The sequence below is a fragment of the Zosterops lateralis genome (assembly GCF_965231275.1).
Source record: "Zosterops lateralis genome assembly, chromosome: 3".
In the NCBI taxonomy this organism is placed as follows: domain Eukaryota; kingdom Metazoa; phylum Chordata; class Aves; order Passeriformes; family Zosteropidae; genus Zosterops; species Zosterops lateralis.
In genome coordinates, this window is record NC_139764.1 from 97,308,631 (window position 1) to 97,331,030 (window position 22,400).

Genomic DNA, 22,400 nt, shown 5'->3' on the forward strand with positions numbered 1-22,400 from the left:
TTTTTAACAAGGCATCGCTAAAACCCCCTCTTGAGCCATTTCCTGAATCCCATCCACCTCCTGTAGTGTGTGGAGATGGAGAAGAAAACATTTCATCATACTGAATCTGGTGAATCCTATCTCATCCACCAGCACATGAGCCTGCAAACAGTGCAGCCTTTTGGCTGCATATAGAGTGGTCCTCTGTTGTGCACATTCAAGTGCTCCTTGCTTTTGGGTCATCTCAAAACTTTTTGATCCTTAGGCTGATATAAAGGAGCTCTTCTTCCCAGTGAGCTGGGAGAGCTGGTGGAAGCACCACTGATGCCCAGTGCTGGATGTGGGTGATGAGGCTGCAGGGACAACAGGAACGTCCAGTTTCTTTAACAGCCCCGATGTCACTGCAGTGCAGAGACTTACAACTTGCCCAGAGACGCTGGTAGGCTTTGGGTTAAAGTTTTTTGGTGAGTGCTGCCCCCATGTTTCTGACACCTAGTCAGAAGTGACTCATAACCCAGGTTTCTGGTGCAGTGCAAACTACAGAGATGAGAGTCCTTCAATCAAATGGTGGCCAAAAGTTTCTAAAATGGGTGAAGCAGCTTGGCTTTTCCTACATGCCATTCTGGGAAGTCGGTGTACTGGTTTTGCAATGTTTCTCATCAATGTTTTGATAACACTTGTCCAAAAAGCATTAACTCTGGGGCAAGCACGATACAGGCAATATTTCAACTCAGAAAAACTGGAAAAGTTATGAGAAACTAAAAAGGGCGTCTTAAAAGAACACATTTCAAGCAACATTCACCATAAATACCACTATTTATATGGTTTAGAAAAGGCACAGATTTACACAGTACCTGTAATTTTTGAGGCACTACAACTAACTTTTCAACAGTAAATCTTTTCCTTCATTTGAAATCAAAATTCAATACCTATGGAGCTTACATTTTATGTCTACAAAGAAATAGGGCTGGCTGGATGTCCAGGCTCAGAGAGTGGTGGTGTATAGTTACATCCAGCTGGTAGCCAGTCACTAGTGATGTTCCCCAGGGCTCACTTTTGGGGACAGTCCTGTTTAATATTATTGTCAATGACATGACAAGGGGATCAAGGGCACATTCAGCCAGTTAACAGATGACACCAAGTTGTGCAGGTGTGTTGATCTGCTGGAGAGTAGGAAAGCTGCACAGTGATGATGGGCCAAGGCCAGTGGTAAGAAATTCAACAAGGCCAAGTGCTGGTTCCTGTCCTTGGATCACAAGAACTGCAGGCTTGGGGCAGAGCAGCTGGAAAGCTGGCTGGTGGAAAAGGATCTGGGGGGGCTGAGAACTGGCTTGAACATCAGCCAGCCAGGTGGCCAAGAAAGTCAGTCAAGGATTGTATCAGAAACAGTGTGGCCAGCAGAACCAGGGCAATGATTGTCCTGCTGTATTCAGCAGTGATGAGACTGCACCTTGAGTCCTGTGTTCAGCTCTGAGGCCCTCACTACAAGAAAGACACTGAGGGGCTGGACACTGAGAGTCCAGAAAAGGGCAACAGAGCTGGTGAAGGGTCTGAAGAATAAGTAATATGAGGGACAGCTAAGGAAGCAGGGGGTATTTAGCCTGGACTAAAAGGAGGTTCAGGGGTGACCTTATTGCTCTCTACAACTACCTGAAAGGGAGTTATAGCCAGGTGGCGGTTGGCCTTTTCTGACAATTAACAAGTGATAGACAAGAGGAAAAGGCTTCAAGTTGTGCCAGGAAAGGTTTAGATTGGATATAAGGAAAAATTTCTTCACAGAAACGTTTTTTTTCCAGCATTGGAACATGACATGGAATTCAAGTCACAACTCCTGGAGGTATTTAAAAGATGTGACACTTGGTGACATGGTCTAGTGGTGGACTTTAATGTTTTAGATTAAAGGTTGGGCTCAGTGGTGTTAGAGGTCTTTTCCAACATAAGTGATGCTATGATATTTAACATCAGTAATACATATTACTCCTAACATTATGTGTGGCCTTAGAGATATCAGGGGAAGGATGGGGATGAATTAATATTTTAGAACCAATTTTCTATGGAGTGCAGTCCCCTTTTCCTTAATAGCCCAAATTTGTTCAAAAAATGCTTCAAAACATCCTTTAAAAAAGGCAAGATCTCAACTACATATGTCAGGTTGCAGCCAATAATGAAATTTTATAACTCGCTGAAAAATAAGATCTGCAATGGAAAAATTTGACACACCCTTAATTATTGCATCCTGAATGAACCCAGTACAATAAAGGAAAGAGATAAAACTTGGGAGACACAAAAGTTACATCTGTAACAGCAAGACAGACTGATGCTGTGTGTGCTATGGAGCAGAGCTCTGGAGATCTTGACTTTTTAATCAGACTGCCTGGATTGTAGCCTCAGCAGCATGCCTTCTGCATGGCTGCATGGAAAACCAGCCTAGGATGTCCTTGAACAAAAACTAACCTTGTTAAAAGTCTCAGTTATCTTTGCTAGTTGTAACAATCAAAGCCCCCCAGCCCCAGGTCCCTGAAACATATAAAGTTACACTCTTTAGAGACTGGTCTGTTTCTCTGTGAGGGAAAGAAGCTGCAGTTCAGACACATAGAGAAAATGGGGCATAAGGGAAATAGGACTACAGTATTATTTAGATATTTGAGTTCTGCTGTTTTTCAGAGGGTTGAGTTTCCTTATTATCAATGAGGACCTGGGTTTGGGTGATTTGCACACAGCCACACAAGGGAGAAGTGAAAGAAAAGCAAGTCTTGCTTCAGCAGTGCTGTTGTAAAGATACAGTATTTTTTTTTAAATTATGTGCAACTGAGGGTCATTTAAATAACTTTATTTAATATTCTACTTTTGCCTTTCTCTTAGAGGAATTGTATAAAATACTTGTAATAGCTATATCTTTATGCTATTTGGCAGCTTATACGGTTTAGCCAGTGTTGATTATATAAAGAAATCAAGAACTAGGAAAAAAAAAAACCCAACCAAACAAAAAAAGCCAAACAACATTGATTCTAAAAAGAAATCAGGAATTAGAAAAAAAAAAAAATCAACACCCACTACATGCATCGAAATGGGCTTTAAAATTTCTTTTGGGTTTCTACATTTAAATGCAACCACATCATACCTTCTGAGCCACCCCTCCTCTCCTGGCTCTTTATGATTTCTGTGTTTCTACCACTAGAAAGCTCAAACCCCAAACTGCCTTATCCGGTGCTCTCGCTCCCTCTGGTGGCTCCGTGTTCTCTTCACACCGATGCTAAAAAATGGCTCCCGCACAAACACTCCAGAGGAGACAGCATTACACTGATGTGCTGCAGATTTCCCTTTATGCACAGGTTATCGATACACTGGATTAAAGAAGGAGATAAAGAAAAGAAATTGAAAGAAGGGGAACTGGCATCTGAACTGGTTTAGGCACAGAAATGGAGTGAGTTGCAGCCCACCATCTGATATGCAGTCTCCCCTTTTGATGGAATTTATGGCACGGTGCATTTGGAAATTAAACTGCTCACATAGCTTGTGCCAGATCTGCTCCCTGTGTGGGGAAATCTGGGCAAGCATCAGGAAAGTCTGCAAGGTTCCCTCCACGAGCCTTACAGCAGATTGTTTTGTCAGATGTTGGCCACCCTGCAGATAAAGCCTCAGGCTCTGTAGATCTCTGAGGGCGCCTGCCAAAACCCGGTCACCTCCTGTGTGTCGCCGGGGCTCTGCCCTCCCTCCCCACCTCCTCAAAGACTTTGTGGAGCAAAATCCAGTTCCCTGCATCTCCCTGTGGGCCCCTATGGTCCTGCAAGGAGAGAATTTCATAGTACAGACCCTGCCTCAGGCAAAATTCACTATAAAATACCTTTTCCCAGAGGTCAAAACAGAGGATCCTAATGTCTAGAGGCGCTGTTCCTTTCTGTGCAAGTCTCTGCACAGATCACCATGGACATCAATAGGTCAGGCATGCAGGCAGAGAGCCAGAGATGGAAAAAGCATGCAATCTGAGATCTCTGCTTCTGTCTGTGATGGGCAGACAGCCCTTACAAAGGACAATGTTTGACAAAATAAATAAGCTATTTGTCTAAACAAAATGCTGTTCCTTCCATGCCCTTTTGATGCTATAGAACAGATAGATTATGAGGAGGGGAAGACCTCTGAAATTCTTTTAAGTATTTACCGTATGATTTTGTTGCTTTATGTATTTAATTCTTCTTATTGAAGCATTTGAAAAGAAATATATCTTGAGGCTCTACACCCCTTCCACTGTCTGAAACAGAGTGAGACACTTTCTCACTGCTGACCAGCATGCAGGACCTGCTAGCCCAAGTCTCAGCATGTGCACAGCTCCTGTTAAAGATCAGGGCTTAGTGCCCAGGCCTCTCCACATCTGAATATTAAATTCCAAATCCACCATGTGGATCCTGTTAACTCCACACTGGGAAAGAATACCAGAGCTCAGAGTGATAATCTGTAATGAGCCTAACCCAAAATCCCCAGCCAAAGCAGCTGTGACCTCTGAAGGAGCCCAGACCCAGAGCCAGACTTCTGTGACTTACCCCAGCTCCACAGGCTGTGCATGCAACATTAACACAACTCCAGTCCCAGGGGACAAAAGCAAACCACAGACTTGCTGATGCCCCAGCTGTGCTTGATTTACTGAAACTGGATTACAGGCTTTCCCTATCATAACTGGGCATACCCCTGGCATGGCTGGAAGCAAAGGACATGATTGTTTTGTCCCTGCAGTGTGCTAGTATGTTCCTACTTATTTTTGATACTCTAAACAAAAGTGAAACAAGGTTTGGTATTTACCCAAAAACTGTTTCTCTGCAGAATGGCAATGAGAACAGTGTGATTATAGAAATCTTTCAACTCCTCCTTCACAGATTCACGGAATCACAGAATCACTATCACAGAATCACAAGATCATCAAGTCCAACCCAGCCCTAACACCTCAATTAGACTATGGCACCAAGTGCCACATCCAGTCTTCCCTTAAACACATCCAGGGATGGTGACTCCACCACCTCCCTGGGGAGACAATTCCAGTACTTTATCACCCTTTCTGTAAAAAAAATTCATGATATCCAACTTATATTTCCCTTGGCACAGCTTAAGACTGTGCCCTCTCATTCTGTCAGTTGCTGCCTGGAGAAAGAGACCAAACCCCAGCTGTCTGCAGCCACCCTTCAGGGAGTTATAGAGAATGATAAGATCACCTCTGAGTCTCCTTTTCTCCAGGCTAAACAACCCCAGCTCCCTCAGCCGTTCCTGACAGGGCTTGTGTTCCAAGCCCCTCACCAGCCTCGTTGCCTCCTCTGGACACATTTGAGCATCTCAATGTCCTTCCTGAACTGAGGGCCCAGAACTGGACACAGCACTCGAGGTGTGGCCTCACCAGTGCTGAGTACAGGGGAAGAATGACCTGCCCGCTCCTGTTGGCCGCATCATTCCTGATCCAGGCCAGGATGCCCTTGGCCCTCTTGGCCACCTGGGCACACTGCTGGCTCATGTTCAGCTGCTGTCACCAGCACCCCCAGGTCCCTTTCTGCCTGGGCACTGTCCAGCCACACCATCTCCAGCCTGCATTGTTGCAGGGGGGTTTTGTGGCCAAAATGCCACAAAGCGCCGAAGTGCACGACTCAGCACTTGGACTTATTAAACTGCACCTTATTGGACTCTGCCCATCCATCCAACCATTCCGGGTCTCTCTGCAGAGCCCTCCTACCTTCCAACAGATCGACACACACTCCCATCTTAGTGTCATCCATAAATTTATTAATGGAAGACTCAATACCCTCATCCATGTCATCAGTAAAAACATTGAACAGTACTGGCCCCAGAACAGACTCCTGAGGGACACCACTGGTGACTGTCCCCAGCTGGATACAGCACCATTCACCACCACTCTCTGGGCCTGGCCATCCAGCCAGCTCCTAACCCAGCAAAGAGCTGTGGGCTGCCAGCTTTTCCAGGTTCCCACTGGTCATCTCCTCACCCCTTCTTATGTCAATACCTCCAATTCTGCAGATATTTTATGCTCCTTGACCTGGCAAAGGGAAATGCTAAAATCACTTACCTCTTCAATTTTTCTTGCAGGATATGAATCAACACTACAATATATTCATGTCTCTCTCAGTAAGTACAGCTGTGAGGAAGAGAACAAAACAAAAACAAATCCTCAAACAGAGAGGTGAAACAATGGTGAGAACAAGCCTCCTGCAAAGCTTTCAAGCCTGCTGTGTTTTTATTGATACATATCCTCTGTGAGCAGGATATCTTACTGCTTCAGCATTTATAGTCTTGAGTGAAGGCAAGGAGAGACATGAGAGAAATTTAGCTTCAGAAGCATCTTGATCAGTTTCTTGGGCCACAATTTTGGTTTAAGAGTTTTAATTTTGTCCAGAATACATCTCTCATGACTATTGCTGATGTTCTCTAAAATCCAATCAACACTTTTTTTTTTCTGTCTTCCAAAGATGAAGTCAGAAATTGGAATAGGTATCTGCATTTTACATGCAGACTTTGATCAAGGAACTTGTTACAGGAGTTATGCACAGCTTAAAGGTCTCCAAAAATATCAAAATGGAAAGACTGAGAAGAAGGCCCATGTTAGATCCTCCTTGCCCACAGATGCACCACTCACATCTGTCCAAGAGCAAAACCTTACTTTGGTGGTACTCTTCCAGTGAAAAGCCTTTCCAGGGCTCACTCACCTATCTTAAAGGCACAGGTGTTGGGAAAGATGAATCAGGGAAACCTTATAAATATGATTGCTTAGCAAAAGATTCTGAAAATATGAAACCTGTAATCGAAATGAAAGCGTACTTTGAGTTGTAGGATACCAAGTCTTAGTTGCTGTATAACCTAAAGACAATAGCCTAGCCAGCTGAAAGAGAATCCCTTTTGATTGAACAATGCCTTTCTGCTGGCTAAGGAATCCAAAGGTCAGTGTAGCAAAACAGAAAAGTCTAAAGAGTAGTTTTTAGAGTTTAAAATATAACACATGGTAATGTAGTAGTTCTTATAGGCTGTATGTAGATTCTATAGGGTTGTGTGTCTTGTATTGGTTGATCACTGTAAATTAGAATATTCATCACAAAAGGAGATATAATGTATTGTAACCTGGACCTCGCTCTCTTGGCCCACTTCTCTTCCCTGCTCTTCTCCTCTCTCTTGGTTTGCCCCCTCTCTGCTCTTCTCTTCTCTCTTCCCCCTGCACTCTGACCCCTGCCACGTTTCTCTAGCTCTCTCCCCTCTTCTTGCCAGCTTACCCTCTGCTCTCTCTCTCGTTCTCTCTCTGGGACTTCCCTTCAGCCGAGGCTGGTGGCTGAAGGGAAGGCCCTTTCTACCCACGACCCTTGCAATAAAACCACGTATTCTAGAATATCTCAGGTTTGCAGAATACCTTGTCCCTGTAAGTCACGGATGCTTCTACACACAGAGACTGAAATGCTTTCCCTGTGTACAATGGATTGACACAATACACTCCATATACCACAGACATAAACTACAGGTTATGTGCCTTCAAAGGTTCAATCCCTTGTGTCTTTTCTCTGGTAAGAGTCAGGCTGAAATTGCTTTGGGAATAAGAGTTTTCACTCTTTTCCCCTGTGGGGAAAAGATTAGGAAATCACAGGCCTCGTCTTTCATAAGTGAAAGAAGTCATGCCTTACTCACAGTGCTTTCTGAAGAAGACCTGAAGTGGTCTTAGAAGTGTGCTAGATGGCATTGAGGGCTAGAGAGCCAAATCTATGTATGCAGGTCATTGCATCCACTGGAGTATTCCTTGCATGGATCAGGTTATGCATGGGTCATCTGTCCCCACTGGTGAGCCATACAGGGGGAGGCAGCCCAGGGAAACTGACCTACAATTGCCCTTTCTTAAGGATCTAAATTAAACTTCCAGGCAAGAGACACTTGAAACAAAATACCCATCATATAACAAAGCCATGTATTAGAGACAGAGGTAATTCCCTATGCCTTCCCACAGCACATGTATGTGCACACATACCCACACACATACACATGTGCACAGTTCAGGAGGTGTGCATTCAGTTTAGCCTTGCATCTTTGCACCTTTTATATTTTGCATCAGTGTGGTTCTATCCTAAATGATGAGTTTTGAAACAAAAATTCCTCTACATTTGCAATTTCTTATTTTTTTTCTCCATTACTGATTTTGTATGGGATATTTACTGTGTTTTGTTTGGCATGGCCTTTCAGGAGGATATGTATGTTCCTTTGAGCCTGCCTTTTGTTAGAATACTACTCATTTTTCCTGTTTCATTCTTTATGCTCTCATTCTTCATAATGGCATGGGCTGAGCACAGTGCTTGCTGGTTCCCCTGTAACTCAGGTCTCCTCTCTGCCTGGCGGGCTGCAAAGTTTGAGCAGGTCCCAGGTTGTTTTGTTTCTGTTGGGAGACTTTTCCTCTTTGCCTTTGTCCTCCTCAAGGGGCTTTCTGCAGCATCCTGCAATCTTGTTTGATTTGGTTTCTAAGGCGGTGCCCCAGGGCTCTGTGGGCAGGCTTGTGAATTTATGTGTACAACTGGATGCAGAGACCATTCTGCTCCATTCTCTGGGATAGCTACGTTCTACAGCTGCTCTTTTGTTTTGCCCTGAAAAAATGAGGGTAACTATAACAACATCTGTGTCTTCTGATAATTGTGAAATTGCTCTGAAAATCCACTCTGTAGATCCACTGCTTCTGGAGATTTACATGAACAACATATTTTCTCCCCACAGAATTAGATTTATAGGAGAACCTTTGTAAAAACTGAGGAATTTTCTCCCAAGGTCAAACACATTGAGAAAGTGAATCTATTTTGGGAGATTGCCAGCAAAGCTACATATAGGTGCTTCCTTTGAATTGCAGCTGCAGATAACTAAGTCCTAATTTCCTGTAAAGAGCCCACATTTAGATAATTTCTGAGCTGTCTGCTCAGTGAAACTCCCACACAGAAAAAGCAGAAGCTTTTCATGGTACCTTGAGAGCAGTTGTGCACAGATGATGCGTCCTTTGAGGAGGCAGCTGTAATTGTAAAGTAGATGAACTCTAGAGCTGAACTCTTTGCTGTGTTACCAGAGTCATATGGGAATGATGCTTGGAGCTGAGCTGTGCTGCCATGGGGAAGCAGTGTCACACCCACTTCAAGGCTTCTGTTCTCAAATATCACAGTTAAACCTAACAGCAGTTCAGAAGCTGTGGAGTGCTAAATAAAAGCTAATTGTAAACATTCTCCTTTTACTAAAATAACCTATGTTCCATTTACCAAATAAATCTCATGTGGAAATTGGAAAAGCAGAGCAAAGCCCATATTGTTTGGGCAATGCACATACATAGTGCACAAACTTAATGCACAAACTAGATTACCAAGGAGTGTCTATATGTCTCAATTGACACTTAGGTAAGTAACTCTAGTAAAATATTATTGTAGAGTGAATCAATTTTTCAAACTAAATTATGAGTGCAGGTATTTTTTGCCAACCTGACACAGAAGCATTGCATCCCATTTTGGAAGAAAACAAATAGTCTTAAGATGTTTCAGGATTTCTGTTTTGGAGGGACAAGATTAGTGTCAGGCATGTCTGAAGCTTGGGCTGTCACCACTTTGGAATACAGGAGGGAAAGGCAAGTTTCTGGTGGCTGCAGTCATGAAGTATTCACCCCAAAGGTTTGCTGGCTAGGAACAAGGAATACGTGGAGCTTGATACAGACCAAACTTCAGAGACAGCAGCAGCACAATATAGTCTGTGTGTCAGTATTATGAAATATGCTTCCATCAGCTGATGAGACTCCTTAGCCTGTGCATTGTTACCACTCCAAACTCCTTCAAGTCTGACTAATACCAGAATCAAGGAAGATTTACTTGGAAATGGTCAAAGAATCACAGAATCATAGGATTGTTTAGGTTGGAAAACAACTCTAAGATCATTGAGACCAACTGTTACCCTAGCACTGCCCAGCCCACCACCAAATGCCACATCACATTTTAAAATATGCCCAGGGATGCTCACCACTTCCCTGAGCAGCCTGTTACAATGCTGGACAAACCTTTCCATTAATAGTTTTTTTGTTTTGTTTTGTTTTGTTTTTCTAATATCAAATCTAAACCTTTCCTGGCACAACTTGAAGCCATTTTCTCATACTATTTCTTTATTATCTGGAAGAAAAGACCAACCCCTACCTCACTAAAACCTCCTCTCAGGCAGTTGTAGAGAGCGATAAGAACCCCAGCAAGCCTCCTTTTCTCCAGGCTAAATGCTCCCAGCTCCCTCAGCCACTCCTTATAGGATTTGTGGTCTAGACCTTTCACCAGCTTTGTTGTTCTTCTTTGGACACACTCTGGCACCTCAATGCCTTTCTATTTGTATCACCAACAAAAAGGTGTGGCATTTGTATCACCAACAAAAGCCTCAGCACCAGCTGAGGAGACTTACAAACTGAAACATCTGCAAAATTAGTGTCTTCTGTCTTCTCAAGGAAAGCAGTGACTACTTGGTTACAACATCTTTCCTGAAATAAAACTGAAAGCCCAAGCAATTCTGCAGCCTGCACTCAGCTTTCATCAGTATAGCTGGCTCCAGGGAGGAGAGAGCAGCAGATAAATAAATTACCCTACTGGAATTCATTCTGTACTTGCCACATGCTTAAAGTGCAGCTTTTCTGTCTGGGTATTTTCATAAGCAATAAGGTTGCAGACGTAGCATTTTTTTATCCTATTTCCCCTGCTTTGGAGTACACGACATGCACTGTCTTTATGGCTGAATAAAAGGTCATGACTGTCCAACTGGTAACACAAAATGCATTTTTACACTAATGGCAAAGTATTCTAGCTTTTATTTCATATTGAACTGACTGCATATTTACATAAACCTTACATCTGTTTGCTTAAGTTAAGCCAGAGGGTGATGATCTTTGTCTTTACAAAAGAGCTGATTTAATTTTATTGAACAAAGCTTTCTATTTAAAAGATCAAAGTCAGTGCAGCCCCCTGCAGCAACAACTTAAAAGTTTCTTCAAGTTAATAAAATAAGATAACTGGGACTGAACAAGCAGGAAAAAGAAAAAAAGGAAAAATAAAAATAAAAACTCCTTGGAGGCTTTGTTTATCCTTAACTTTGAGAGAGACATTTTTCCTTTCATCAAAGTCGCATTGAATGTTCTGACTCTCCTACCTCTGAAAAGGCAGGAATTTATAGCAGAGGCAGCATGCACAGTTTTAGACGAATTTCTAGAAGCTGTTAATGCTGTGGGGAAAGCACACAGTACAGTGAAGAAAACCTAGTGAAGAACTGGCCTCTTTATCTTCCATGTGCTAGTTCCATGAATTAGTGAACTCCTACTTGATAAAATATCAGTTTGTATATAAAATTGCTTGGTAACTCTACAGAAAATAATGGTAAAAATCATGAGTTTTAAACTGTAGCTGTAGTGGAGATAGACATTTCATGTCTTCTGAGAGAGCCTGCATGTCACCTCCTGCATCTGACTTTGGGGAAATTGTCTTGCAAACCTATTTTTGGGAGGGGAATGGCTAAACACCTGCCTTACATTTCACTGCTGAAGTTTGGTAATTGCCTCCAAGTGTCTTCCTCACCTCCCAGACTGACAGCAGCACTCATTACTGCTACACTGGGTGAGCCCCATGGCTACACCTGATGCTATGGCAGAATGGGGTCAAACATGCACCAAAATTCACTCTTTGCACCTGTCCAGAGGTTATATCTGGCAGGTAGCCCAGGAACATGGATCAAAAGGATCTGTAGCATTCCAACTTTGCCCTCAATTAGGAGATGGATGAAACTGTCCCCAAAGTCTGAGTCCAAGGAAACCTTTCCAAGGGATCTATGCTGCTTCTACATCTCTTCTATGCATTAGCACTTCAGCTTGGAATAGGAGAGTGCTGTGGCAATTTCCTCCTGACCACCCATCCTTGCCATGCTTTGCTTCACATGCTGAAACACTCGTGGCACCTATCAGCTGGATTCCATCCAGACAAAGCTGAACCAAAAAGATCTGGTGTACTTACTTACTTAAGGAGTGCACTTACTGCACTACAGCTGCTAACATGAAGCCAGTCAATGTGACCAGATTAGAGCTGGTCTAAAAGAAATCTCTGAAATACATGGAGGGCACACACTGGGTCCCCTGTGCCAGCTCCTCTGTGCTACAGATCATCTCTTCTTGTTCCAGGCCACCTGCTATTGTAGACACAACCCAAAGAGGCTGCACTGCTGCTTTGTAAGCCTCTCACTGTTTAAATGGGTGAATAGTGCCATTTTAGGCACCATATGGTATCCCTGCAGGCCTCCAGCTGCCACTCTGCAGATCAACAGCTCAACCAAATGTCTCGTGTCATATCTGGCAGCCCCATGCAGACATCTCAGATACCTTAGGGAGACTAACTGCTGTGGATGTCTATGTTTAGACAACTGAATACCATTTTATTTTAGCATCTATTCCCCTCTAGACCAGAAAAATTGAAGCAAATGAGATTAAAAATGAGAAAGGAGATGCTTGAAATACTATCATGTGTTCTATGAAATAAAATACACAACATATAATAAATAAAATAATAAAAATAGAATTTCTTGAAAACTTAATTTAAAACTCTTTCTTTTAATAAACTAAAAAGTATACAAAGCTTAATCTGACAACAACAGAAGTATTGTTTTGTCCTTCAAGAAACAGATGAATTTTACGAGTTGCAGTTATTATTCAGTAAGGGCTGAATTTACTGCCTTTAACAGAATAATTGCAAAGCTTGAGATTCAGTTTCTGTGTAATTTACTGGCCTAATGCCCCACATGCTCTGAGGACTGCATCATCAGAGTCTTTCAAAGACCATATCCTAAAGCTAGTAAATCAATAAATTATCAAATTACTAATTTTGCTGAGATAGTAATAAATGAAACAGGCTTTGGCATGTTTTCTGTCCTGAGGGTGACTGACAGAGAGCAGCCCTTCTCTGTTACTAGCAGGCTCCTGGTGTCCAGCATGGGCACGCTGTAGGTAAGCAGGGATGCTCTGGACTGACCACACTCAGGACTGCCTGGCAGAGGTTGGTGGCCACGGCTTAACCTCCCTCACACTTGAGGTCTTAAACAGCAAGCACCCTGCAAAGCTGCAGAAAAAACCATTTTTTATCTGCCAAGGAACAGCCTAAGTTTTTGAATCTGCATAGAAATTCTTGGAGATTACAGGCCTTTCAAACACTTAAACAAAAATCCTGACCTCTTGTGGCCAGCAAACCGTCCAGCCAAATTTCTGTTTCTAACCCAGGTGATGCTCTTGCTGGGTGCAGGATGGCCATTTGTGTATTCTTGCTGCTCCTCTCCCAGACCTGCCTGTGTACCAGGAGTCATTGACAAACCTCACATTTGAACATCTCTGTGGATCCAGAGGAGGCCACAAATGTGATCAGAGGGCTGGAGCACCTCTCCCACAAAGGCAGGCTGAGAGAGCTGGGGCTATTCAGCCTGGAGAAGAGAATACTTTGGGGACATCTTAAAAGAGCCTTCCAATACCTAAAGGGGTCTTATAAACAAAAGGAAGAGTGAATTTTCACATGGGCAGACAGTGACAGGAAAAGGTGAAATAGTTTTAAAGTAAAATAAGAGAGATTTAGATTAGATAAGCAGAAGAAATTCTTCACTGTCAGGCTGGTGAGGCACTGAAACAAGTTATCCAGAGTTTTTTTCCAAGATGCCTCATCACTGGATGTGTTCAAGTCCAGGTTTAATGGGCCTCTGAGAAACCTGATTTAGTGGGCGGTATCCCAGCCCACAGCAAGGGATTTGGAACTAGGTGATCCTTATGGTCCCTTCTAACCTAAACCATTTTCTTAATTCTGTGATTTATCCTAAATGCAAATGAAGTGCAGTCTTCTTAGACACTGTGGACAAAAATCTGGCACAAATGCCACAGAAATGGGAAGTTTGAGAGTGGTTCTGCTCATTAACATCCTGCATGTGACACCCAGCTTCTTGCAGACCTTTAATTCTAACAAAGATATGAGAAAGGGAATATTTATTTTGTCTACCTTGCTTTGCTGTTCTAGTCTGCAACAGTAGCTTTGGGTTATAGAAAAATTTAGACCAGGAATATATTCTGTATATATGTAATTAATAATGTCAGATGTCAATTTTTGCGGATATATATTATCAGCAGCATTTCAAATACGAACCTACACTTCTAAGAACCCAGCATCAAAACCCAGAAAGTCTGGCTTCATGTGCAAGTTTGAGTAAAGAGAAAGGGCAAGTGGAGTTTGTCAGGCTGAGTGATCTTTTACCTGGACAAGCTAAGGCTACACATATTTGCACCCTGATCATTCATATGCAGGAGTCTCTTCTATACAAGAATTTCCTCCAGCCAAGACTGAATACCTGAATGCTTTATAACTTCAAAAATAATAGGAACACATACAAGCATGCATTTTCAGTCTACATGTATGGCAAATCCAAAGGCTGATGAAACACAAATAACATATGAAACAAAACAGCATTTATTTCTAGAATTTATAAATTTATCGAATGTATAAATGATATAATATATTAATAACATACTCAAAACCATTAAACAGTGCATGAATAAAATGTATTTTTAGAAGTTTTTCTTTCTATCACCTTGTATATACAGACTGGATATAGGTACTACAGTACTGAGTATATTTTTATTTAGAGGACAGATTCATTGATAATTGCACTTGCTTAAAACGGAAAAATAAGTAAAAGTGTTTTAAATCAAATTTACATTTTAAATTTTTTTTTATGGAACTGAGGCTTTATTTCTGACCTCACAAAGGCTTATCCATATGTTTAGTTTTACACTTAGGAGTAACAACAGTTAAACTAATGTACATAAAAATAAGCCTTTGCAGACCTGAAGTCTTGATGTAGCCTGCTTTCATATTCAACCTGTTCAAAGAAAAGATGAACTGAAAAGGTGAAATCATTCCCATTGCTCAGAATCTCTGCAGTTTTTCATTTCTCATTCTCTCAAAAGAATACTAATTCTCATAAACAAATACTAATAGGATAGAGAAGTTTTGTAAAAAATATTATAGTGATCGTTTATAAGTTTTTAATTTCGGGTTCTCCCCAGGTCTCTGTTTCTCATTTGCTGGCATTGTCTGGTTTCCCTCTGGTTTCCCTCTGGAAATAATTGATATTTCAGTTGCATATATAAACAGGCTTGGACTTTATTACTTAGAGCCCTTGGTGTTTACTGGCACTCATTTACAACGTGTTTTTATTCCAGGATGCCCATCATGGCAACAGTTTCTCTTCCTCTATTCAAAATAGAAACAACATTGGGCACTGGATTTTCTGTTCCTAAATGTTATGATCATTTTATTGTTTTAATGCTCATGATATTTTAGCCCCTCCTTGGGCATCTAATGCTCCTGATGCAGTGCAGCAAATTTTGGTACACACTGGACTGGGGAACAGGTTCTCCTGGTGATGAAGATGCAACATGATAGCATCTCAAAATGTCCTGGTGTCAGAGAGCACGCTGACTGAAGTGTGTTTGTTTCTTTACTAAGAATGCTGAATGATGTGAGTAGCATTTTGCCTTATGCATAAAAATACAGTAGCAACCACAAAACAGATAACCTGTACAGATTACTGTTGACAGAATAAAACCGTATTCAGTATTTCTGTGAGATAAAACACATCACTGTGCATTTTCAGGTACCAAAACCATTGGGGCAATAAAAAGTATCTTTTAAGTGCTACTCAAAAAACTTTTGTGTAGTAACACTAAAGTTGCTTTCAAAAACCACAGTGTTTCTTAATCAGTTTTAGAACAGTCTTGAGCACCTCTTCCTTGGAGGGGCTGGCATCAACCTCTTGGCATGCAGGGTTCACCATCCTTCTGTATGACTCTTCAACTCTAAAAGCAAAACAAGAGAAATTAAACTTCAAAATGCAGGGATATGAAATTAAATTAATCATCAGTCTCAGAAGACAGTGCTCTCACTGCAGACAGATGATAGAAAATCTAATATGAAGCAAAGAATGAAATCTACTGCAAAGAGTAATAAACCATTAGTAAGTATTACAATGTAAATCTCAAAGCACATAGTTTCTTTGACATTGATTCCCAAGCTCTGGCCATATGTCCTGTTTTAGGGTAAATTTGGGAGGAAACCTCCAAATGGGGCTCCTGCAGAGAACAAACCCAAATGGCCCCTCCTCCCCAGCCAGTCCGGGAAGAGAACTTCCTTGGAGAAAAGTGGAAAAAACTATTTATTTAACAAACAAAATGCCCACAAGCATAAGAAATGAATAATATGAAACAATAAAACCTCTCACTGCTCTGAAGAGAGATTGCAAAACTGAGAGAAGTCCTTGCCATGAGTTAACTCAGCTGTCTCAGTCTCTTGTCAGTCCCAGTCCCTTTGGCACTGGAAAATGCTGAGGTCCAGGCCCAATGGGCCACAAGTGCAGCTCCTGGTGCTCCTCTGAGTTTTTAGTCCAGAGCAAATTTAAATAGTCCCAAAAAAAAGGAAAAAAAACCAAACAGTATTGGAAGCTTCTTTGCCTCAGCTAGCTAAACTAACTAAACGGAAAAAAACCTGTCTCTGGCCACTGTCCGTGCATCTGACGAACACACCATCCTGAGGAAGAGAAAAGAAAAATGCAGGGGATTGAAGGCTATTTCTCAAAACAAACTGTGCACTTCTTCTTTCCCTGCTTCACTCTCAGAACCAGTCTTAAAGGTACAGAACACAACGTGCAGCACACACAGAACAGACAATAGGGCATACAGGCATCATAATGTCACCCTAGGACACCATATTAACATGGCATGGCATAAAGTATTTCTTCCTTTATGGCTTATCACTGGATACAGTCTGGGTATAGCAGTAAAGTGGACAGTCTGCATCTAGCACCTTTTTTCAGTTTCTGCTAAGGTATCTCTGAACTATATGGCATTGCATTGTGTAGTTTTGCTCATTGACTGATCTCAGCTTTGATTCACTGGATAACAGAGTTGACATATCATTCAATGCCTTCTTCTGATCAACTAACTGGATGAATAACAAAATAAAATACAGGATGAAAACCTCTTCACTTAGGCTATAAGCATAATGCAAAACTCTCCCACATTTAGTCTTTGAGGGTGTGAATGAGGATGTGAATATTATTTTCTATGTTCTCATAATGCTATTCAGGACAGAAGTCACACGACAAATTAAGGAAGATTCTGGATGTTCTCATATTCAGATTGACATAATTGAAAGGTAGAAATAACTAAGGGCTTTCTGACACAAATATGAAGTAACAGAATTAAAATGTAAAAGATTCTGTATGTAAAAGATAGTGTAAATGACAGTATGTTCCCTAGCTAACTCATCCCTCTGCAGGTCCCACTATACAAGCTGTGTGTCCACATGGAATTTCTGTCAAAATTAAGCAACCAGAGAATCACAGAATCATAAAATGCTAGGGGTCTGAAATGAACTTTAAAGACCATCTAGTCCCAATTCCCCTACCATGGGCAGGGACACCTCCCACCAGACCAGGTTGCTTAAGGCCTTATCCAACCTGACTTTGAACACTGCTGGAGTTGGGGCATCCACAGAGTCTCTGAGCAACCTGTTTCAGTATCTCACCACTGTCACAGTTAAAAATTTCTTCCTAATAGCTAACCTAAATTTCCCCTCTTTCAATCTGTATCCATCCATATATCCTTGTTCTACCTCTACAGTTTCTGATGAAGAGTCCTCTCTGGCTTCCTTGAAGGCCCTTTCAGATACTGGAAGGTTGCTATGAGGTGTCCACTCAACCTTTTCTTTTCCAGGCTGAACAGCCCCCCTTTCTCGGTCTGTCTTCATAGAGGAGGTGCTCCAGTTCTCTTATCAACTTTGCTCTGAGCTTCCTCCAACAGTTCCATGTCCTTCATATGTTAGGGACACCAAAACTGGACTCAGCACTCCAGGTGGGGTCTCACAAGAGCAATGTACAGGAGGAAAACCCCCTCCTTCAACCTGCTGGCCATGGTGCTTTTGATGCAGCCCAGGGCACAGTTGGCATTCTGGGCTGTGACTGCACATTGCCAGCTCATGATGAGTTTTTTATCAACCCTCAAGTCTCTCTCTGCAGGGCTCTCTCAATCACATCTCCATCCAACCTATAGGCTGGGATTGCCAAGACCCAGGTATAGGACACTGTACTTTCCTTTGTTGAATTTCATGAGGTTTGCACAGGCCCACCTCTCATGCCTGTCCAGATTCCTCTGAATGGTGTCCCTTCCCTCCAGTATGGCCACTGCACACACAGCTTGGTCTTGTCAGCAAATCTGCTGAGGGTGCATTCACTTCCACTGTCCGTGTCACCAAAAAGATGCTGAAGAGTATCAGCCCCAGCAGTGACTCCAGGGGACACCACTTGTCACTGGTTCCCATGTGGGCAACAAGCCGCTGAGCACAACTCTTCGTGTGCTGCCATCCAGCCAATTCTTCATTCACTGAATGGTCCAAGGCAAATCCTTGTCTCTCCAATCTGAAGATGAGGATATCACGTGGGACATTGTCAAACACTTTGCAGAAGTCCAGGCAGATGTCATCAGTTGCTCTGCCCCATCCACCAATGTTGAATTTGTCAGGCAAAATCTCCCCTTTGTAAAGCCACTTTGGCTGTTGCCAGTGACTATTTTTAAGATATATCATCACCAGAAATTTAAAAGCCAAAAGGTAGAGTTCAGCTTTGCTTGTAGATGTGGAAACCAACATTCAGGTATCTTTGCTGAGGTATCTACACAAACACTAGGTATTTGAGCTTCCACCTTAGACAAAGATGATGTAATCAATACATTTGGCAGAGCCTACACAACAATTCAGCACACCCTGAAGCAGGATACCGAGGGAGCCATTCAGTTGATTAAGTTAATGTACTTAGTACTGCTTGAGATGCTCTGGACTATCTCATTTAGCTTCCAGTTCCTAGGCCAGAAAGTGTCCACAGGTTCTGCATCACATGCCATATCAAAAGGCTTAAGAGTTTAGATCACTGAGCTCCAAAGGAGTGGTGAGATAAATCACTTTAAAGTCTCCATTGAATGTATTGACTATACTGGTACCTGATACACTTTGCACAACTATAGACATCTACAAGAGGATGTTTAAATTTTATTCTCTTAATCTGGACCTCAAGTCTAGAATTTCCTGGGGAAGCTGTGTGTTTCAACTTCTTGACCCCTAACCCTGGAACTCTTTTAAGTCCATCTCCTTCATGACCTCACTAAAGAAGATGCTAAAATAAAAGCAGCAAAGCAAAATATAAATATTTTTAACTCAAAGCTTCTTTACAGGACAATTAAATTATACATTTGCATCTTTCAAACACTTTCAGTTAGAAGTGACAGAATTTACCCTCCCTGACAGCCATGCATTCTTTCCAAAAAAAAAAGAAACCAAAAACAAAACAAAAGCTTACACAAAGGAAATTCTTTTCCCGATAATGTGAGAGGTATATTTGTTACTGATCCCACAGGAGCCAAGATTGGCTCCAGCCTCTTATTCCCCATTCAAGGGTACCTTTGGCGAAACAAGCTGTTAGCTTCCAACTCAGCTTCCTCCTTTGTTTTCTCCAGCCCCCGATGCTGAAGTCTCCGGACTCGTTCTTCAGGGTCAACAGTCAGGAGAAGAACAAGATCCGGTTTAAGCAGATCTTCAGGCCACTGGTACACCTCATCTTGAGCTGGTGGAAGATCCTGGACTTTCCCACTTGTTTCAGTGGCAATTGTGTAGGCAGCTGTGCTGTGCCAGTATCTGTCAGGAAAATACAAAATGGAGGGAGAGAAATTTTAAAGAGAACATTAATTCTTCAGTAATATAGGAGACAGTTGGCATTATAATAACAAGTCAGTAATGATGACATAGGTGACACCATGGCTTTGAAAGGAAATCCAAATAACAGTTCTGTGCTTTCCATTATTTCTTAACAATGATAATAGTGCACTATTCAGAGTTGATGAGAACTATTAATGAAAATATTATGTAAAAACTTTTGGATACTCCTGTCAAAAGAAAGGCTCTTCATATATTGAGACACGTCAAAGAAGAGTTACAATGTATCTCAAAATCCTTTACTCTGAGTCCTCTTTTTTGTGGTTCCCATCCTCCTTAATGCAATAGATTTGGTAGAGAATGTGCAGTTTTCACAAACATGTGAATGAACACAGGCATTACTGATGTTACTAATTTCACTTGCATTTAACATTCTCCCCTCTACTGTGGGCACTGTGTTTGATAGATCTCAGTGGATTTGAGGCTGGATGAAAATAACACTCACATGCACACAACATATGTGTGTGTGTTGTAGCAGGAGGTTACAGCACACATACTGAAATAAGCCAGAAGGTTCAAAGTACACCTAGACTTTTTTATTAACAGTAATACTGTAATCTGCCTACACAGGTAGTGAAAACCAGAAATTAACATAAACAAAACAAAAAAAGTGGGAAGCATATCTCAGGCTTTAAATTCACGAAGAGTAAGTCTACCTAAAACTCAGTCATTCCAATCCACCCATGTCTCAGACACATCTTAGAGACAGCCATGACCAGCAGCCCACAGTCTCCTCTGGTTTGTCATAAAACACTGATTTAGCTCAGGATGCACAATCTGTGCCTCCACTTTCCTGACTGAAGATGTAATCATTTCCATGTGTCCTAAGTTCCCTATTTTAGTGTTACCATAAGTGTTACTCTTTGGAAGATATAACATTTATCTGAGTCCCCGCAGAGTGCTTCCAAAAAAACTCCAAAACAAAACCCCTTAAGAAACACAGAGACAATCACTGACTGCTTATAACATTGAGCAACAGTATGATGGCACTGATATAAGAGGGCTTCTTAAATACACAAACCTGTCTATGATCACAGGTGCCTGAGTGGATGCTTTTGCTATCTCTGAAGCCAGGATGTAGTTGCCCGCAGCATAAAATGCTCTTTTAATGGGTGTTGGCTCATCATCAAACACAGTCCTCCACTGGCTGATGCAAGGTGGTGGGGACCGCAGCAGAACGCCATTCAGGGTGTCCTTAACAGCCTGGGTCACCGTGGTTTTGCCTACATTTCATTCACAGGAGGAAACATTCATCATATTATTTACCAGATACACCTGAGTTTTAAAAACTGAAAAATGCTCCTGTCTGTTCATGTATAGCACAGGTTCTGTAATCTGAATATGTAACCCGAGCATCTCGTCATAAGTCTTCCAGCAGAAAATGATTCTGAGTCTGGTTGCAGGAATTATTACTCCCCTTCCTGCTCTCTGGTCCTTCCAGCACTTCCTTTAGTCAGCTTTCAATTCTTCACTCCCTTAAATGCATTAGGTGCATGGCAATTTCTCTATATATTCATGGCAATTTCCCTATATTTTCATTTTTAATATTTTTCTAGGTTCTAATTTATGTGAATGTTGCCACACTGGTCATCCAGTTTCTTCCTTTTATGGGGATTTTCAGTTCTCTTTAACTGATAAGTCAGAAAACAAGGCTAGTCAGAGGCAAGTAAGATTTCTCTCTTAGACAAACTGCTGGCAGTTTCCCAGACTACCACTATTTTAGTTCATTTATTTGAAAACTCTCCAATAAAAGTATATTTCTCATCTGCCCAAGAAATTTCATTTTCAGTACTCCACTCTGTATTCTTTCATTTGCATAGGTAAGGAATTAAACCACTGAATGTAAATTAGCATACACTAATCTTTTACAAGTAAGAGAAGACAGATTGCCATTTGTAATTATTAATTCCTTATTTGTCACAGGTTTCCCAGATTTTTAAATTTATTTTATTTTAAAGCCTTATGCCTAATAAAAAACATAGCAGTTGCTCCTTTCAACAATTTCTCATTTGAGGTTCTTCTTCAACCACCCGTTGCTCTTACCTGTGGCATCCAGCCCCTCAAAAACTATGACAGGAAAACCTCCCTTTTTTTGGTGCTCTGGACATTTCTCCAGCAGGTCGAGTACCGCTTCAGCCTCTGGGATCCGCTCTGCACACTGCAAGGAGAGATCACAGAATCACAGAATGTGTCGGGTCGGAAGGGGCTTTTAAAGACCGTCCAGTCCAGCCCCATGCAGGGCACTGGAGCATCCCAAACCAGCCCCGGTCTCTCAGAACCCCGTCCAACCTGCCCTGGAATGTTCCAGGAGATGGGACATCCACCACCTCTGGGCAACCTATGCCAGCGTTTCCTCACTCTCATCGTAAAAAACGTCTTCTTTACATCTGTTCGGAATCTGCCCTCCCTTCGTTTAAAACGATTACCCCGGTCCCCGGGGCGCCCGCCCGCCCCACGGCGCTGACCTGGCGCAGGCGCTGGCGGAGGGCGCCGGCCGAGGGCGGCAGGGCACGGACAGCGGCCCGGGAGCGCGGGGAGCCCGGGGAGCAGCGCCCCAGCATCGCCGGGCCCCGA

At 42.2% G+C, this 22,400-nt stretch overlaps 1 protein-coding gene across 1 annotated transcript; it reads right to left on the reverse strand.

Annotated features, from left to right (window-relative positions):
- Positions 1 to 14,488: 14,488 nt before the first annotated feature.
- On the reverse strand, positions 14,489 to 22,399 carry CMPK2 (cytidine/uridine monophosphate kinase 2). Its single transcript, XM_083858125.1, has 5 exons — positions 22,292 to 22,399; positions 21,870 to 21,984; positions 20,848 to 21,049; positions 19,515 to 19,748; positions 14,489 to 15,865 (listed from the first exon to the last, which is right to left on the reverse strand). Exons 1-5 carry the CDS (start codon positions 22,385 to 22,387, stop codon positions 15,745 to 15,747), a joined length of 768 nt encoding a protein of 255 aa, XP_083714251.1. The 5' UTR covers positions 22,388 to 22,399; the 3' UTR covers positions 14,489 to 15,744.
- Between the last annotated feature and the right edge of the window lies 1 nt (position 22,400).

Coding starts and splice junctions, on each gene's coding strand:
- CMPK2 (XM_083858125.1), bottom strand. CDS start 22,387: ATGCTGGGGCGCTGCTCCCCGGGCTCCCCGCGCTCCCGGGCCGCTGTC. Junction 21,985..22,291: donor TCCGCCAGCGCCTGCGCCAG/GTCAGCGCCGTG, acceptor CTCTCCTTGCAG/TGTGCAGAGCGGATCCCAGA. Junction 19,749..20,847: donor GCACCTGTGATCATAGACAG/GTTTGTGTATTT, acceptor TTTTCCTGACAG/ATACTGGCACAGCACAGCTG.